The 18,927-nt window shown below is 39.9% G+C and overlaps 1 protein-coding gene across 2 annotated transcripts in view; it reads left to right on the top strand.

Moving 5' to 3' along the window:
• The first annotated feature begins 1,610 nt into the window (after positions 1 to 1,610).
• The window catches only part of mark1 (MAP/microtubule affinity-regulating kinase 1), a 142,938-nt gene continuing 125,621 nt past the window's right edge, over positions 1,611 to 18,927 (top strand). Inside the window, exon 1 of one of the 2 annotated variants that reach the window (XM_061939736.1) lies at positions 1,611 to 1,926. In XM_061939736.1, coding sequence (XP_061795720.1) covers positions 1,876 to 1,926 — 51 coding nt within the window. In that variant the 5' untranslated portion in view covers positions 1,611 to 1,875. The remainder of the gene's footprint in view (positions 1,927 to 18,927) is intronic. The other variant, XM_061939819.1, reaches the window with a different exon arrangement.

Genomic DNA, 18,927 nt, shown 5'->3' with positions numbered 1-18,927 from the left:
CAATAAAAAGTTGTTCTCGCTATTGTTGGATATGAATTCAAACCATAACTAACCATGCATCACTATAGCTCTTGTCTCAAAGTAGGTGTACTGTCACGACCTGTCACATCACACCGTGACTTATTTGGAGTTTTTTGCTGTTTTCCTGTGTGTAGTGTTTTAGTTCTTGTCTTGCGCTACTATTTGTCATGTACGGATGTACTTTGTGGACGCCGTCTGCTCCACACGCTGTAAGTCTTTGCTGTCGTCCAGCATTCTGTTTTTGTTTACTTTGCAGCCAGTTCAGTTTTAGTTTAGTTTTGCATAGCCATCCCTAAGCTTCAAGGCCTTTTGTTTATTTTTGGTTTAGGCGTTAGATACCTTTTTACCTGCACACTGCCTCCCGCTGTCGTCTGCATATTGTGATCACCCCAAACCATGTTCCCAACATCTACACGGCAATTAGCTACCTGCTGCCACCTACTGATATGGAAGAGTTTTACATGGTTTCTTTGCCGAGCTCTAGACAGCACAGACACTCGACAACGGCACATTATTTGCGGATTATAATTACTGGTTTGCAAAAAATATTTTTACCTCAAATAGGTGAAATTACATAATCTCCCACGGCACACCAGACAATATCTCACGGTACACTAGTGTGCCGCGGCACAGTGGTTGAAAAACACTGATTTAGGTAGCCCTTTTTGACTTTTTTTTTTTTTCCATATTTTTTTTGTATTATTACCTTGTTTGTATTTGCTTTTGTTTTCTTTCCTTTATGTTTAAAGTGCCTTGACTTTTGTGTGGATTATTAAAGTTTGTTGTTCAATAAAAAAAAAAAAAAAAAAAAAAAAAAATACAAATAAAATAAAAAAGAAAGACAGAGACCTCCATTCTTCTTGGAGATTAGCGATTAGCTGAGAAACAAGGGTATGGAGATGTCCCCATTCACTATAGAAGAGACCAAATTTGTTTTTTTAATAAACGACTGTAACATAGAAATGTTCGTCAACATTATTATGCGCCAGGCAAACATTTTTCTACATAAATGTCGATTTATGAAAGTAAGGCCTACATTTCCTAATTAGCTTAATGATTTAGAATAGAACAGAATATAATAGAATAGAAAGTACTTTATTGATCCCTGGGGGAAATTCAGCACCACAGTTCGCTCACAATAGACAATAATAATAATAAATAATATAATATATTATATATATATAATATATAAATATATTCTACTTATACTCTACATTTTAGTGCAGTCAATTTACAATTATCAATCAAATCATGGAGAATGATTAAGAGTGCAAAGGCCTTTAAATTGATATCTCTGTTAAAAACATTTAAAGTGATTTAGGTAGACCTTTTTGTCTTTTAAAAAAATATTTTTTAGTATTATTACTCTATCTGTATTTGCTTTTGTTTTCTTTCCTTGATGTTGAAAGTTCCTTGATTATTGTCCATCTATCCATTTTCTACCGCTTGTCCCTTTTGTGTGGATTATAAATGAATGTTGCACATACATGTTCAATAAAAAAAAAATTAAAAAAACGAAAAAAAAAAAAAGAAAACCCTCCATCCTTCCTGGTAGTGGGAGGTTTTTTAGAGATGCGCATCTTCCCTCCTCCCCAACTCGGTCTCTCCTCCCTCTTCCTCTCGCCGGAGCAACCTTAGCTTTGTGACAACCTGCTCCGGAGCACCCAGCGGAACATCTGGCGGCCCACCCGGTATCCCAATTGGCGGGGCAATGCCGCGTTAGCTAGCCGCCGTTTGCGCACTTCCGGCCGGGGTGGCTTTGTGCTGAGGAGTGGGGGTGGGATGTAGAGAGAGAGAGAGAGGCGGACCAGCGCCGAGCGGCCTTAGCCCGGGGATTTCTCTCTTAAATACAAGATGTCGACTAGGACGCCATTGCCCACGGTCAACGAGCGGGACACGGAGAACGTAAGTACAGCCCAGAATGAGACGCCATGATTGGTTTTTTTTTGTTTTGTTGGGAAGAGTGCGGGAAAGGCGGCAGCTAGCTAGGTGGAAGGAGGCTGCTAAGGCGTCGCACCCGGCCAATGGGCACGCTGCCTCCCCCCTTCTTCCGCCGGGAATAAACCCACCCGGGACCGGAATAACCCACCTTGCCGTGGATGTGCCGCTCGCTAAACAAGGCGCCGCGCCGGCCTTGGTAATGACAACCGAACTGGGAGGGTTTCAGGCAATATTTAGGGATGAGGGAAAAGGGGCGAATGCGTTGCCCTACTTTTTCACTCGGAAGCATTGCAATGTGACATCCGTCACCTCGTGGGCCCGGAGCTGCACTCTCGGTGCCGGAGGGAGGTGCTGCTGGAGGGGGGATGGAGCTTGTTATTATTCACCATCCCCCTGGCACGACACGGTCCAGACTGTGCTGTCTGTTTTTTAATGGGAAAAAAAAAAAAATCCAAAATATATTTAATGAAATATTTATAAAAAAATATTACAAATGGGGAAAAACAAGAGGGTGTTATCAATGAATGCACATGCATGTACAATAGCCACCTCATTTTTGTGTTTAAGGCAGTGTTTTTCAACCACTGTGCCGTGACATGCAGTCTGGTGTGCCGTGGGAGATGATCTAATTTCACCTATTTGGGTTAAAAATATTTTTTGCAAACCAGTAATTAGAGATGTCCGATAATTGATTTTTTGCCGATATTCCGATATTGTCCAACTCTTAATTACCGATTCCGATATCAACCGATACTGATATATACAGTCGTGGACATAACACATTATTATGCCTAATTTTGTTGTGATGCCCCGCTGGATGCATTAAACAATGTAACGAGGTTTTCCAAAATAAATCAACTCAAGTTATGGGAAAAAATGCCAACATGGCACTGTCATATTTTTGTAGTATTGAAATCACAAAGTGCATTATATTTTTTAACATGCCTCAAAACAGCAGCTTGGAATTTGGGACATGCTCTCCCTGAGAGAGCATGAGAAGGTTGAGGTGGGGGCAGGGGGTAAGGGGTAGCGGGGGTGTATATTGTAGCGTCCCAGAAGAGTTAGTGCTGCAAGGGGTTCTGGGTATTTGTTCTGTTGTGTTTACGTTGTGTTACGGTGCGGATGTTCTCCCGAAATGTGTTTGTCATTCTTGTTGGTGTGGGTTCACAGTGTTAAAGTTGTTTATACGGCCACCCTCAGTGTGACCTGTATGGCTGTTGACCAAGTATGCTTTGCATTCACTTGTGTGTCTGAAGAGCCGTAGATATTATGTGACTGGGCCGGCACACAAAGGCATTGCCTTTAAGGTTTATTGGCGCTCTGTACTTCTCCCTACGTCCGTGTACACAGCGGCGTTTTAAAAAGTCATACATTTTACTTTTTGAAACCGATACCGATAATTTCCGATATTACATTTTAAACCATTTATCGGCCGATAATATCGGCAGTCCGATGCTATCGGACATCTCTACCAGTAATTATAGTCTGCCAATGACGTGTTGTTGTTGAGTGTCGGTGATATCAGTAGGTGGCAGCAGGTAGCTAATTGCTTGGTAGATGTCGGAAACAGCGGGAGGCAGCGTGCAGGTAAAAAATGTGTCTAATGCTTAAACCAAAAATAAACAAAAGGTGAGTGCCCCTAAGAAAAGGCATTGAAGCCTAGGGAAGGCTATGCAGAACAAAACTAAAACTGAACTGGCTACAAAGTAAACAAAAACAGAATGCTGGATGACAGGAAAGACTTACTGTGGAGCAAAGACAGCGTCCACAATGTACATCCGAACATGACATGACAATCAACCATGTCCCCACAAAGAAGGATAAAAACAACTGAAATATTCTTGATTGCTAAAACAAAGCAGGTGTGGGGAATAGCGGTCAAGGAAGACATGAAACTGCTACAGGAAGATACCAAATGAGGAGAAAAAGCCACCAAAATAGGAGCGCAAGACAAGAACTAAAACACTACACACAGGAAAACGGCAAAAAACTCAAAATAAGTCAGGGCGTGATGTGACAGGTCGTGACAGTACACCTACTTTGAGACGAGCTATAGTGATGCATGCTTGGTTATGGTTTAAAGTCATATCCAACAATTGCGACAACTACTTTTTACTGTCAACTGAGTTTCGTTTTTTAATGATTTCTGCTGGTGGTGTGCCCCCGCATTTTTTCAACGCAAAAAATGTGCCTTGGCTCAAAAAAGGTTGAGAAACACTGGTTTAGGGATTCCATTGGTGCTTGAATTGGTTGATAAAGATTTGAGTCATAGTGTTTCAGGGTGCCTGAAAGTGCCTAAATATGCTTGATTTTTTAATGTTTACAGTCTCTCCTTTTTTTCATTACATTTTTTATTAGTTTATTATTTTTTCGGTCAGTGGTCAACAAAATAAACAAACAGTTTTACATAAACAAACAGTTGTACATTCAAAAATGTACAATGTTACAGACTGAAAGGGTTTAGGCTGAGGTTGAGCACTTATTTCGCCTAACTTTATAAACAATGTCAAATACAAGATGAGCTTCCTAGAAATATGAAAATTCCTTTACACAACATATTATAAATACACCTTGTACACAACATAAACACTGTTCAAATACAGATAGATAGTACTTTATTGATTCCTTCAGGAGAGTTCCCTCGCAAAATTAAAATACAATATATCGTAAAGACGTGAAATATCCCTGTACACGTGTTGGTTAAACATTTGTACCAAAAATATACTATACACAAATACTTATACTTCCATTATTATTTGTAGCCCACATTTAGTTTTGTAATTAACATTGATCATAGGATTAACTACTGGTGCTACTTGTGTTGCTGTTAATTGATTGCTGACATGAACCTGGTAAATTAACTTCTGTGCAATAGGAATAATTGATTACAAATCAAAAAATTTTAAAGCTTGAGCTTAAAAAACCCTGTTTACGACCTTCTAAACATGTTTTTTGACATTAGGGGAGCCCTCTAGACATGAAATAACACCCTTTAGTCACCTTTACCCTCTTTTAAAGGGGAACATTATCACAATTTCAGAATGGTTAAAACCATTAAAAATCAGTTCCCAGTGGCTTATTATATTTTTAGAAGTTTTTTTCAAAATTTTACCCATCACGCAATATCCCTAAAAAAAGCTTCAAAGTGCCTGATTTTAACCATCGTTATAAACCCCCGTCCATTTTCCTGTGACGTCACATAGTGAATACAAACAAACATGGTGGAAAGAACAGCAAGCTATAGCGACATTAGCTCGGGTTCAGACTTGCATTTCAGCGGCTTAAGCGATTCAACAGATTACGCATGTATTGATACGAATGGTTGTAGTGTGGAGGCAGGTAGCGAAAATGAAATTGAAGAAGAAACTGAAGCTATTGAGCCATATCGGTTTGAACCGTATGCAAGCGAAACCGACGAAAACGACACGACAGCCAGCGACACGGGAGAAAGCGAGGACGAATTCGGCGATCGCCTTCTAACCAACGATTGGTATGTGTTTGTTTGGAATTAAAGGAAACTAACAACTATGAACTAGGTTTACAGCATATGAAATACATTTGGCAACAACATGCACTTTGAGAGTGCAGACAGCCCAATTTTCATCAATTAATATATTCTGTAGACATACCCTCATCCGCGCTCTTTTCCTGAAAGCTGATCTGTCCAGTTTTGGAGTTGATGTCAGCAGGCCAGGGAAGCTAGGGTCGATATTCTTCTCTTGATCATCTTCGGTGGCATAAGGGACGGTGTGAGCCAAGACATCCAGGGGGTTTAGCTCGCTCGTCTGCGGGAACAAACTGCCGCCATTGCTTGCCGTGCTACCGAGGTCCTTTGTCCCTGAATAGCTCCGTCCCTGTTCGTGTTGTTACACCCTCCGACAACACACCGACGAGGCATGATGTCTCCAAGGTACGGAAAACAGTCGAAAAAACGGAAAATAACAGAGCTGATTTGACTCGGTGTTTGAGAAAATGGCGGATTGCTTCCCGATGTGACGTCACGTCATCGCTCCGAGAGCGAATATTAGAAAGGCGTTTGATTCGCCAAAATTCACCCATTCAGAGTTCGGAAATTGGTTAAAAAAAATATATGGTCTTTTTTTCTGCAACATCAAGGTATATATTGACGCTTACATAGGTCTGGTGATAATGTTCCTCTTTAATCCAATATAGTTATGCATCCTGAGGCTGAGCCAATCAGTGGCCACGATACTGAACAGCACGCTTTGATTGGTTTAGTCTCCCCTAGTGGCCATTACAATTGCATTTGACCCATCCCCTTGTTCCACCCCCTGGGAGTTGAGGGGAGCAGTGAGCACCAGCGGTGGCCGCGCTCAGGAATCATTTTGGTGATTTAACCCCCAATTCCAACCCTTGATACTAAGTGCCAAGCAGGGAGGTAATGGGTCCCATTTTTATAGTCTGGTATGACTCGGCCGGGGTTTAACGATCTCAGGGCAGACACTCTAACACCAAGGCCACAGAGCAGGAATCAGAAATCAAACATTTTAAAAGCTTGAGCTTAAAAAAACCTGTTTACGACCTTCTAAATAGGTTTTTCGACATTAGGGGAGCCCTCTAGACATACAATAACACCCTGTAGTCACCTTTACACTCCTTTAATCCAATAGAGTTATGTATCCTGAGGCTGAGCCAATCAGTGGCCACGATACTGAACAACACGCTTTGATTGGTCTAGTCTCCTCTAGTGGCCAGTACAACTGTAGCAAGGCTCTGATTTAACTGCGTAATGCCCTGAAAAATTGACCAACATGCAACAACATGCCGTGACCTGCCCTTGACTTTTTACCTGTTAATGGATGTAATGGTAAACGGTATAATGATAATTTGCGATAAAATTCCCGACGGTTAGTAATACCGTCTAATTTTTTAATTACCGAAAAACTGCTTTGCACACTCTTGGCATTCTCTCGATGAGCTTCTAGCACACCTGCGAAGTGAAAACCATTACAGGTGACTACCTTGAAGCTCATCGAGAGAATGCCAAGAGTGTGCGAAAAAGTAATCAGAGCAAAGGGTGGCTATTTTGAAGAAACTAGAATACAAAACATGTTTTCAGTTATTTCACCTTTTTTGGTAATTACATAACTCCACATGTGTTCATTCATAGTTTTGATGCCTTCAGTGACAATCTACAATGTAAATAGTCATGAAAATAAAGAAAACACATTGAATGAGAAGGTGTGTCCAAACGTTTGGCCTGTACTATATATATATATATATATATATATATATATATATATATATATATATATATATATATATATATTAGGGGTGTAACGGTACACAAAAATTTCGGTTCGGTACGTACCTCGGTTCAGAGGTCACGGTTCGGTTCATTTTCGGTACAGTAGGAAAACAACAAAATATACATTTTTTGGCTACTTATTTACCAAATGTGTAAACAATGGCTTTATCCTTTTAACATTGGGAACACTATAATAATTCTGCCCACATTAATCAACATTAAACTGCCTCAAGTTGTTGCTCAGATTAAATAAAATGACAAAACTTTTCTTCTACATATAAAAAGTGCAACATTAAACAGTTTCAAGTCAACTCATCATGCTTAATTTATTACAGCATTTGGGAAGCCTGTAGTTGATTGTTATTATGTAAATGTTATATTTTTATCAACATGTGATAGCAGGGACCCTGCCATTCAAAACTAGGCTGCTCCATTACTAATGATTAATGTAACTATAGCTGGAAAAATAGTACAATAGCAATAGGAGAGACTACACACATGCACACACACACGCACACGCACCGCAAAATGAGCTAACGTTACGCTAAAAGCTAATCAGCCTTCACTTCAAGCCAGGACTGCGAGCAAGCTGAGCTGCAGTTTAAGTTTCTAGAACGTAAACAGGCTCATTAGTGATGTTACTAGTAGTTGACTGGGAGGTGTTTATTTTAATTTGGGGAGAGTCCGCTGCCTGATGCTCACCTGCTAAACACCTATCTGCTCGACGACATGCGCTCTGAATACGCACTGCTGATTGGCTGTTACCGCTTTTTGTGTAACCAATCAGATGGTTGTGTGGGTGGGACAATGCTGGGTGCTGAGACAGAGGCAGAAGAAGCAAAGCAGCTTGTTAAAACTTTAGCTTAGAAACTCGTTCGGTACACCCCCGTACCGAAACGGTTCAATACAAAACACGTACCGTTACACCCCTAGTATATATATATATAGTAGGGCTGCAACAACTAACCGATTAAAATCGATTATAAAAATAGTTGGCGATTAATTTAGTCATCGATTCGTTGGATCTATGCTATGCGCATGCGCTGAGGCAAAATTTTTAAATTTTTTTAACCTTTATTTATAAACTGCAACATTTACAAACAGCTGAGAAACAATAATCAAAATAATAGGGGTGTAACGGTAGTGTATTTGTATCGAACCGTTTCGGTACAGGGGTTTCGGTTCGGTGCGGAGGTGAACCGAACGAGTTTCCACACGGACATATTAAGTAGCGTACTGCACGTTGTGGAAACAATACTCAAAATGCCGGACATTTGAGGCATTTAAGAAACTCCGCCCTGACAGCTCCGCAAAAGAGGACATATCCGGTGAAAAGAGCACGTATTGTCAGTCTATCGTAGCCCGTTAACTGCTAGCATGCTAGCAAAAGAGGACATGTCCGGTGAACATACGTCCTCTTTTCACAGGACATGTCCTCTTTTGCGGGACTGTCCGGGCGGAGTTTCTTAAATGCCTCAAATGTCCGGCATTTTGAGTTAGGGTTGCGTGTATTTTCAATGTACGTTCAGGTTTAAGAAGGTTAAAAACAAAACAAATTGTGGTTACAGCAGCATTCATGAGGGAGGGGCAGAGACAGAGAGAGCAAGAGAGTTGTGATAAACGCGCATGCGTCGTCAGGCTCTGCTTTTTATCCATAGATTTATCAGATTTAATTTTTTATTATCTATAGCAGGGGTATCAAAAGTGTGCATTTTTGTAACATTTTCCTTGTTTTATTTGGCAAGTTGAAAGAACATGGCGCCAGTATGCTGTTTTTTTTTCAATAAAATACTGGAAAGGATAGAAATGTAGTTTGTCTCTTTTATCCGATTATTAATTGATTAATCGAAGTAATAATCGACAGATTAATCGATTATCAAATTAATCATTAGTTGCAGACCATATATATATATATATATATATATATATATATATATATATATATATATATATATATATATATATATATAATTTAAAACCATTTTTTTCTAATATGTCTTTTATTAGAAAAGGCAAATCATATTTTTTGTTGATACTCTTTAGAAAAGAGAAGTGTTGGATACTCCTCTTGTTGCCTTATTTGTATTTGACTTGATTAAATGTTTGGGTAGAATTGTTTTAAACAAAACCAGTTTTCTTTCACGTAATATACACATTTATCACAGCTGTTTATATATTTTATGGAGGAATGTAGTTAATCATAGAACTGGTACCCATAGTTATTAAAGGGGAACATTATCACCAGACCTATGTAAGCGTCAATATATACCTTGATGTTGCAGAAAAAAGACCATATATTTTTTTAACCGATTTCCGAACTCTAAATGGGTGAATTTTGGCGAATTAAACGCCTTTCTACTATTCGCTCTCGGAGCGATGACGTCACAATGTGACGTCACATCGGGAAGCAATCCGCCATTTTCTCAAACACATTACAAACACCGAGTCAAATCAGCTCTGTTATTTTCCGTTTTTTCGACTGTTTTCCGTACCTTGGAGACATCATGCCTCGTCGGTGTGTTGTCGGAGGGTGTAACAACACGAACAGGGACAGATTCAAGTTGCACCAGTGGCCCAAAGATGCGAAAGTGGCAAGAAATTGGACGTTTGTTCCGCACACTTTACCGACGAAAGCTATGCTACGACAGAGATGGCAAGAATGTGTGGATATCCTGCGACACTCAAAGCAGATGCATTTCCAACTGGACTGGACAGATCAGCTTTCAGGAAAAGAGAGCGGATGAGGGTATGTCTACAGAATATATTAATTGATGAAAACTGGGCTGTCTGCACTCTCAAAGTGCATGTTGTTGCCAAATGTATTTCATATGCTGTAAACCTAGTTCATAGTTGTTAGTTTCCTTTAATGCCAAACAAACACATACCGTGTCGTTTTCGTCGGTTTTGCTTGCATACGGTTCAAACCGATATGGCTCAATAGCTTCAATTTCTTCTTCAATTTCGTTTTCGCTACCTGCTTCCACATTACAACCATCCGTTTCAATACATGCGTAATCTGTTGAATCGCTTAAGCCGCTGAAATCCGAGTCTGAATCCGAGCTAATGTCGCTATACCTTGCTGTTCTATGCGCCATGTTTGTTTGTATTGGCATCACTGTGTGACGTCACAGGAAAATGGACGGGTGTTTATAACGATGGTTAAAATCAGGCACTTTGAAGCTTTTTTTAGGGATATTGCGGGATGGGTAAAATTTTGAAAAAAACTTTGAAAAATAAAATAAGCCACTGGGAACTGATTTTTAATGGTTTTAACCCTTCTGAAATTGTGATAATGTTCCCCTTTAAAGAGTATGGATTTTGAATCAATAATCGTTTTGAAACAAGAATCAATTCTGAATCGAATCGTTAACCCCAAGAATCGAATCGAACAGCGCCACTCCATCCCATTTAAAACATTTTTTTATACAATATATTTTTGTAGCACTATTATTGTAAAGGCTGGAAGTGTGTGACTGGTGGGAAAAAGAGAGCGAATGACGGTGGGCGTGTTGGAACGAGAGACTTGCCTCGAGTTTCTGCCCGCCTGCTTACTTTTCTGCCCAGCTTGCACTGCATCTTGCCAGACCTTCGGTTACAAAAGTTTACCATTTGGAGCGCCCCAGTAATCACATACTTGTGTTGAAAAGTGTCACTCACATCTGGCAAAGCTGACTGGTGCTGGTGTAGAGCCCCTACTTTAGGTGTCAGTGGGAAACGGGTAAAAACTGTTTGTTTTGTTCTCGCTTTCTCCTGGGCAAACCTCTTTCAAACCTTGCCAGAACATTTTCCTGATTCAAGTCTGCACATGCTCAGTAACATGGATTAGTTCATTGCCTGAGAAGGAACTGGCAACTCTGGAAACAATGATTTTGATGTATCATTAAGCGCATTTATTAAGACGAAAATAAATAAATACTTGTTTTAAATAGAAGTAAACTTTATTTACTGTCTTTATGAGACTTTTGAGGGCTCCAGGCAACTGCCCTTCAATGTAACTGAAGTTAGCTGAGCACTGCAGGTGTGAAAATATATTTTTTCTTTATAGTTGTCAGGCTGCTGCACCTCCCCTGGAGTCTTCTGGCATCTAACAGCCACACATTTCAAAAACCACTGGTCAATTATTTATCTAAATAGTTCTGGGTGGGGCGTATTTTCAGAAAGGGCCTAGAGAACCATAATTCTCCTTTTACTATTAATCTCATTTTGTATAAATGTCAATGCAAGGCTGTGCCATACTTTGTCATTTTTCCTCACCAAATGGCAATTATATGTAGTCATAATTTATATATATAGTCATGAATGAAAACACAAATCAAAATGTTTACGCCTGTCAAAGATCCTCTATATCACACGAGTGCTCTGCTGATTTGAAGGTTCTGCTGTATAAACACTAGTCAAAGATTCTCAGTTTTTTTTCAGGACCAATTTCACAAATGTCAGTCAAAGATCCTCTATACCAGGGATGTCAAACTTGGTTTTATGACTGCTATCAGAGGGTCGCTTGAAACAGTTAATCTATATGAATATAAATAACTCATTTTGATCATTATATTATTTATATGTTATTAAAAACAGATTGATGGATAACTTTTAATCACAATTTAATTGTCTCTTGCTTGTCTCCTCTGCACTGTGTAGCACTTTGAGATTCCAGAAATAAAAATGTATTATTATTAGGGATGTTCCAATCAGGGTTTATGCTGCAGATTCCGATCATCCATGAGTACGATCAGCCGACGCCAATACCGATACAATCACTTGTATTAAGTGTACATTTTTCTATTTATTTATGGTGAGAACTATTGGCAGTTTAACAATATCAACACAGTATTTCAACTAGTTCCTTATTCTTTCTTATTACTAACAAATGTTTAATCAAAACAATTAATTAATAAAACACAATAACTAAACAAAAGCAAAAATGACTGTTACTCATTTAAATCTCTTGGTTTGTGTCCTCAAAGTCATGTGTCCAGGTAAATATTCCCCGAATTTGTAAACATTTACAAAAATGAAAACAAAATGATTGAGAAAAAAAAATTTTTTATGTAATTATACTCTTGTATCGATTATATACTGATGCTACCTCTGGTATCGACTCCACCAATTTATGGATCGATACACTCTCCTCTTACATGTCGTGTACCGACTGCGACAATGCTGACACCCCAAAAGTTGTTGTATTATCCTCTCTCTAAACTCTTATTAATGTACTTGGTAATTTCCTGGTAATAACTGATTACCTTCTGCTGTAACACGTTTCCATCTACACTTCTTAAACCTAACTCAGCACTTATTTATTGGTGTTTCAAGCTATCTTAGTAGTTAGCTTAGCTATTAGCATCGCCCCTCAGTGATAATGATACGTCATAATGATACTTAAAGGAGCCATATGTATCTGGCTAGAAATGGTACTGCAATCATGGTCAAAATTCTGCAGTCCCCTGATTGAGGTTGCCAGATATGCAGCCCAATCCAGCTCAATCGACTGCAAGGAACTTCAAAACTTCAAACTTCCACTGCCTCTTACAAGGGGTTGAGGTGCTCGGACCATAACAGCTGATAAGTCAAGCGTTTTGTCAATAACAAATCTCTAACCAACACATTTTACACAGAAATTAGGCTATTTTCAGGAAGAAGTACGTCATGCCTGCGTATAATATCACAACAAATGCCAATCATATGGTTATTGTCAGTACTATCAGAAAAAGACTAACACAAACTAAAACCTACGCTAGCAATGGTTATACTGGTGAAAATAAGTAGAACATGCTTAGCAGCCTAAGGTACGCCCAAAACGAAAGAGGAGACATTTTACCAAGGTATGCCTGTAGGCTACTGTTTCAAACGTTTCAGATTGCCATATAACTTGGCACATGTAGTCCACAATATGCAAACACGAATGAGGAATTATTTTATCTTCTTGCTGTGACAGCCGTTCTAATGTTGGAACCCATTTCCTCAGCGTATCAGCATATTGAGAACGAAATAGGCCCTGACGCTACCCATATCCACATACGTTTAATTTGTGCAAAATATATTTTGCCCTGTCAGTTCAATCACACATCGACATACAGGCTAACGGGCATATATTTGCCCCGTTAGCCTATATGTAGATGTGTCATCGAACTGGGCTATATGTACTGTATGCTCCCATTGACCGGGCTAGCAGGCGTTGCATTCGTTGCACGAACGTACGAGCTTTGTTAGACAAGATCATAGACTGTATTGGACAATATACTTTACATACCAAATGTCCATTTCCACTTACTTACCTATCAAGGAGGAAATGATCAAGTTTGGCGTCAGATGAAAAAATCTTCTCTGCCTTCAATTGTCTCCATCTTTCAAAGGCATCCCCGATACAAATCCTCGTTTTGTTCCTGGCTTTGTCATGAGTAAGTTGAGAATTGTTACGAGGCATTTTAGATTTACTAAGGTCTGACATGTTTAGTAACTACCAGTGGCAGTAGCTAGACGAAGATGGCAACCTGTATGTGATACACTCACAGACTTTCTAATTGGTCAAACAGTAAAGGACGGGACATCGAAATGAAAACAATAACAAGATTTCGGGGCTGTAAATCTAATTTTGAAATGAGCATATCCCGGCTGAACTACTCTTATTAGTTTTAAAGGTATTCGAAAACAACATGATTTATTAATGCCTTTTGACATATCAGGCCCATTTAATAATGCCTTGACATGTAATTCTTACATATGGCTCCTTTTAAAATATAAAAAAGCAGTTTATTTACTGTAATGTAAGGGATTATTATTAGTTAAGTTTAGGGGAGCAGCTCCACACTGTTTATGGAGATTACAAAATTAGCTGCTAGCTTGTTAGCTAGGGGGCCGGAAATAAACAGTGTCAGTCCGACAGGATCGGTGTTTGTGATCAGCATTAAAACGCATAAATCGGCAATGGCCGATCACATACCGTATTTTCCGGACTATAAGGTGCACTTAAAATCCTTTTTTTTGTCACAAAACCCGACAGTGCGCCTTTTAACCTGGTGCACCTATTGTACGGAATAAATCTGGTTTTGCTTACCGACATCGAAGCAGTTTTATTTGGTACATGGTGTAATGATAAGTGTGACCAGTAGATGACAGTCAAACATAAGAGATACATGTAGACTGCACTATGACGGCAATATGACTCAAGTAAACAACACCAACATTTGATATGTTCCATTGAAAATATAGAACATTACACACGGCGCTCAAAAATCTATCAAAATGTTTTAGTACGGCTTTGGTAAGCTATGAAGCCGCACCGCTTGATGTGCTTCAACATACGAGTATTATTATGGTGTGGGTATAAGGTAAGACATACTACAAACCCCGTTTCCATATGAGTTGGGAAATTGTGTTAGATGTAAATATAAACGGAATACAATGATTTGCAAATCATTTTCAACCCTTATTCAGTTGAATATGCTACAAACTGATAAACATTTTTTTTTTGCAAATAATCATTAACTTTAGAATTTGATGCCAGCAACACGTGACAAAGAAGTTGGGAAAGGTGGCAATAAATACTGATAAAGTTGAGGAATGCTCATCAAACACTTATTTGGAACACCCCACAGGTGTGCAGGCTAATTGGGAACAGGTAGGTGCCATGATTGGGTATAAAATCAGCTTCCCAAAAAATGCTCAGTCTTTCACAAGAAAGGATGGGGCGAGGTACACCCCTTTGTCCACAACTGCGTGAGCAAATAGTCAAACAGTTTAAGAACAACGTTTCTCAAAGTGCAATTGCAAGAAATTTAGGGATTTCAACATCTACGGTCCATAATATCATCAAAAGGTTCAGAGAATCTGGAGAAATCCCTCCACGTAAGCGGCATGGCCGGAAACCAACATTGAATGACCGTGACCTTCAATCCCTCAGACGGCACTGTATCAAAAACCGACATCAATCTCTAAAGGATATCACCACATGGGCTCAGGAACACTTCAGAAAACCACTGTCACTAAATACAGTTCGTCGGTACATCTGTAAGTGAAAGTTAAAGCTCTACTATGCAAAGCAAAAGCCATTTATCAACAACATCCAGAAACGCCACCGGCTTCTCTGGGCCCGAGATCATCTAAGATGGACTCATGCAAAGTGGAAAAGTGTTCTGTGGTCTGACGAGTCCACATTTCAAATTGTTTTTGGAAATATTCGACATCGTGTCATCCGGACCAAAGGGGAAGCGAACCATCGAGACTGTTATCGACGCAAAGTTCAAAAGCCAGCATCTGTGATGGTATGGGGGTGCATTAGTGCCCAAGGCATGGGTAACTTACACATCTGTGAAGGCACCATTAATGCTGAAAGGTACATACAGGTTTTGGAACAACATATGCTGCCATCTAAGCGCCGTCTTTTTCATGGACGCCCCTGTCTATTTCAGCAAGACAATGCCAAGCCACATTCAGCATGTGTTACAACAGCTTGGCTTCGTAAAAAAAGAGTGCGGGTACTTTCCTGGACCGCCTGCAGTCCAGACCTGTCTCCCATCGAAAATGTGTGGCGCATTATGAAGCGTAAAATACGACAGCGGAGACCCCGGACTGTTGAACGACTGAAGCTCTACATAAAACACGAATGGGAAAGAATTCCACTTTCAAAGCTTCAACAATTAGTTTCCTTAGTTCCCAATCGTTTATTGAGTGTTGTTAAAAGAAAAGGTGATGTAACACAGTGGTGAACATGCCCTTTACCAACTACTTTGGCACGTGTTGCAGCCATGAAATTCTAAGTTAATTATTCTTTGCAAAAAAAAAAAAGTATGAGTTTGAACATCAAATATCTTGTCTTTGTAGTGCATTCAACTGAATATGGGTTGAAAAGGATTTGCAAATCATTGTATTCCATTTATATTTACATCTAACACAATTCCCCAACTCATATGGAAACGGGATTTGTATCTGGCGTTTTGTTTCGCAAAAGCAACTTTTCTTACCTTCTGGTATCTGCTGATCTGCGCAAGTCCTGAAAAATTGTGCGCCTCCGCCTTTGTAGTTTGTAGCGACGCCGTAGTCGATAAGATTCTTCTTTTTGTCTATCTTCTTGTTATGGGACATTCATCCTCCGCTGTTGCTATTTTTAATATAAAGTAGTGTAACGTTCTTACTTATATCTGTCAGTAAACTGAATTGATTAACGTGGACCCCGACTTAAACAAGTTGAAAAACGTATTCGGGTGTTACCATTTAGTGGTCAATTGTACGGAATATGTACTGTACTGTGCAATCTACTAATAAAAGTCTCAATCAATCAATCAATCAATGAAAGCGCTAAAACATACCGGTGTAGTGAGTTTATATTATTCACCCAAGGAACTTTAGTTATTAGAGAGTTTCGGTCAGATAGTTTTTCACGGGACACTTTTCCGGTGTTGTTGTTTCCGGATGAGGATATGCTGCTCCGTTAATGGTTTAAGTAAAGTCTGAATGTCATTAAAACAGTTAGCTCGATCGGAGCATTCCTAATTATTAGTATTAACTTGCTATTTAAGTATTTATTTTTAATAACCCCACCAATAGATGTCGCATGATCAGATAACATTGAAGTGTAGAACAGATGAAGTTGCATGCAGTACAAATTTTTGAAAAGAAAGAAAGTGCTTTTATTATTTCTGGCCTTATGCAGGCCACATATAAATAAGGTTAAAATGATGTGTCTCGCCTTGAGTTTGACACCTGTGCTTTATACGATGGGAGTTCTCGTTTATGGAACATTTTTGTGTAAAGTGTAATATTACTAACCACTGCTTTGGTAGCACTGAAAAGGCTTAAAAATCTGATTAAGAAGCCTCAGAGTTGTGTGAACCCAGTGTGGTTCAAGCATTATTTAAAAGGTCACGCCAGCCATTTTCTCTGTTTAACACTTGCTAGTGCATTAAATTGGTGCTCGCTCATTGCTCTCCAGGCCGGCCTGACTTGGGCTCCAGCTTGCAGCCCCAGGCCCACTCGCTAACTTTGCATTGCATAACATCTTATTACTCAAGAGGGACTAGGGAGGCTTTTAGCGCGGCTGAGTGTCTTGTTTGTGTGTCAGACTTCCGTGAAGACATTACATCGACTCCTTTCTATCTTTTTGTGCATCTGGGAGTTCACAGGGAGTAAATCTTGTGTATTCACCGTGTGACGCACCAAACCGTCAAGAAGAACCTGTCTCGCTTCCTCGTTTTCGCTCATTCAGAGCGCTTGGGAGGAGGCCAAGTGTTCAATCACACTCGTGCATGTGGCTTGTTAAAGGATAAAGTTGATAAGGAGCAGGGGATGTGGATAATCCAGTATGGAGATCCAGGGGATGTCTCAGTCCAACACACCCAATCGCCCCGGTGAGTCATGGGACGTCGACATGTCGGGCCGTGGAGGCGGCGCACACCCTGCAGGGTGTAGTGTTTCCCCGTGTGAAACGGGAGCCGAGCCGGCCTGGGTTACCGCACCGCGTGCTTTATCCTTTGCCCTCTGTTTGGGTGTGGCGTCCAGTAGGAGTTGAGGATCACTGGGATTTCTGACCTGGACTGACTTTGGCAGCTGTTGTGTGCGCCAGCAAGGACGGTGCCAGCTGCCGCTAATTCACCTTCACGTGCCGTCACGTTGCCGCTCTTATGTCTGATATTGTTGCAACTCACACATACCCAGACGATACGCCGGAATCTTTCGGGCATTTTCAGGAGCTTGGAAATGAATTAAGCGTCATGGCACGGTGCTGATAAGATGTGAGCTGATAAGTTCAGGAGGTCAGCATGTCACAGAGGGAGGGGAGGTCATGTGACTCTTCTCATTAGATTTGAATGCTCCTGCGTGTAAACAACGGTACAAATACACGCTTAAGAATTGTTCACAATTAACCTTTGCACGCTTTGCTCGTGCAACTGCAGGATTTCAATCAACCAAGACTAAGCAAAATAATGAAACCCAACCATTACAGAACACTCAGTTCAGTTAAGTTTCAGTTTATTTAGAACATGCATACGATAGGGATGTCCCAAACCAGGTTTTTGCACTTCCGATCCGATACCGATATTGTTTTTGCACTTCCGATCCGATACCGATACTGACCGATACTGGCTTATCCGAGCATGTATTAAAGTTTAAAGTTATTTAGCCTACTTAGTTGTCAGAATCATGTTGAAAAGGGTTTTAGTACTCTTGATAACAACTAGCCAGCTGAATTAGGTGAGTTTGAATAATACACAATGGTTGGTAACAAGAAACTGACCTGTTTATTCAAGGATAAACACAAAATAGACAAAATTATACATGACAAACAGAAATGGCATCATTGAAACTAGGGCTGGGCGATATGGCCTTTTTTTAATATTGTGATATTTTAAGGCTATATTGCGATACACAATATATAGCTCGATATTTTGCCTTAGCCTTGAATGAACACTTGATGCATATAATCACAGCAGTATGATGATTCTATGTGTTTTGATTGATTGATTGAGACTTTTATTAGTAGGTTGCACAGTGAAGTACATATTCCGTACAATTAAATAAATAAATGATAAATGGGTTGTACTTGTATAGCGCTTTTCTACCTTCAAGGTACTCAAAGCGCTTTGACACTACTTCCACATTTACCCATTCACACACACATTCACACACTGATGGAGGGAGCTGCCATGCAAGGCGCTAACCAGCACCCATCAGGAGCAAGGGTGAAGTGTCTTGCTCAGGAC

This window comes from Nerophis lumbriciformis, linkage group LG02 (genome assembly GCF_033978685.3).
Source record: "Nerophis lumbriciformis linkage group LG02, RoL_Nlum_v2.1, whole genome shotgun sequence".
In the NCBI taxonomy this organism is placed as follows: domain Eukaryota; kingdom Metazoa; phylum Chordata; class Actinopteri; order Syngnathiformes; family Syngnathidae; genus Nerophis; species Nerophis lumbriciformis.
Note: the sequence above shows the minus strand (reverse complement) of the source record. Positions and strands in the feature narration are given on the sequence as shown.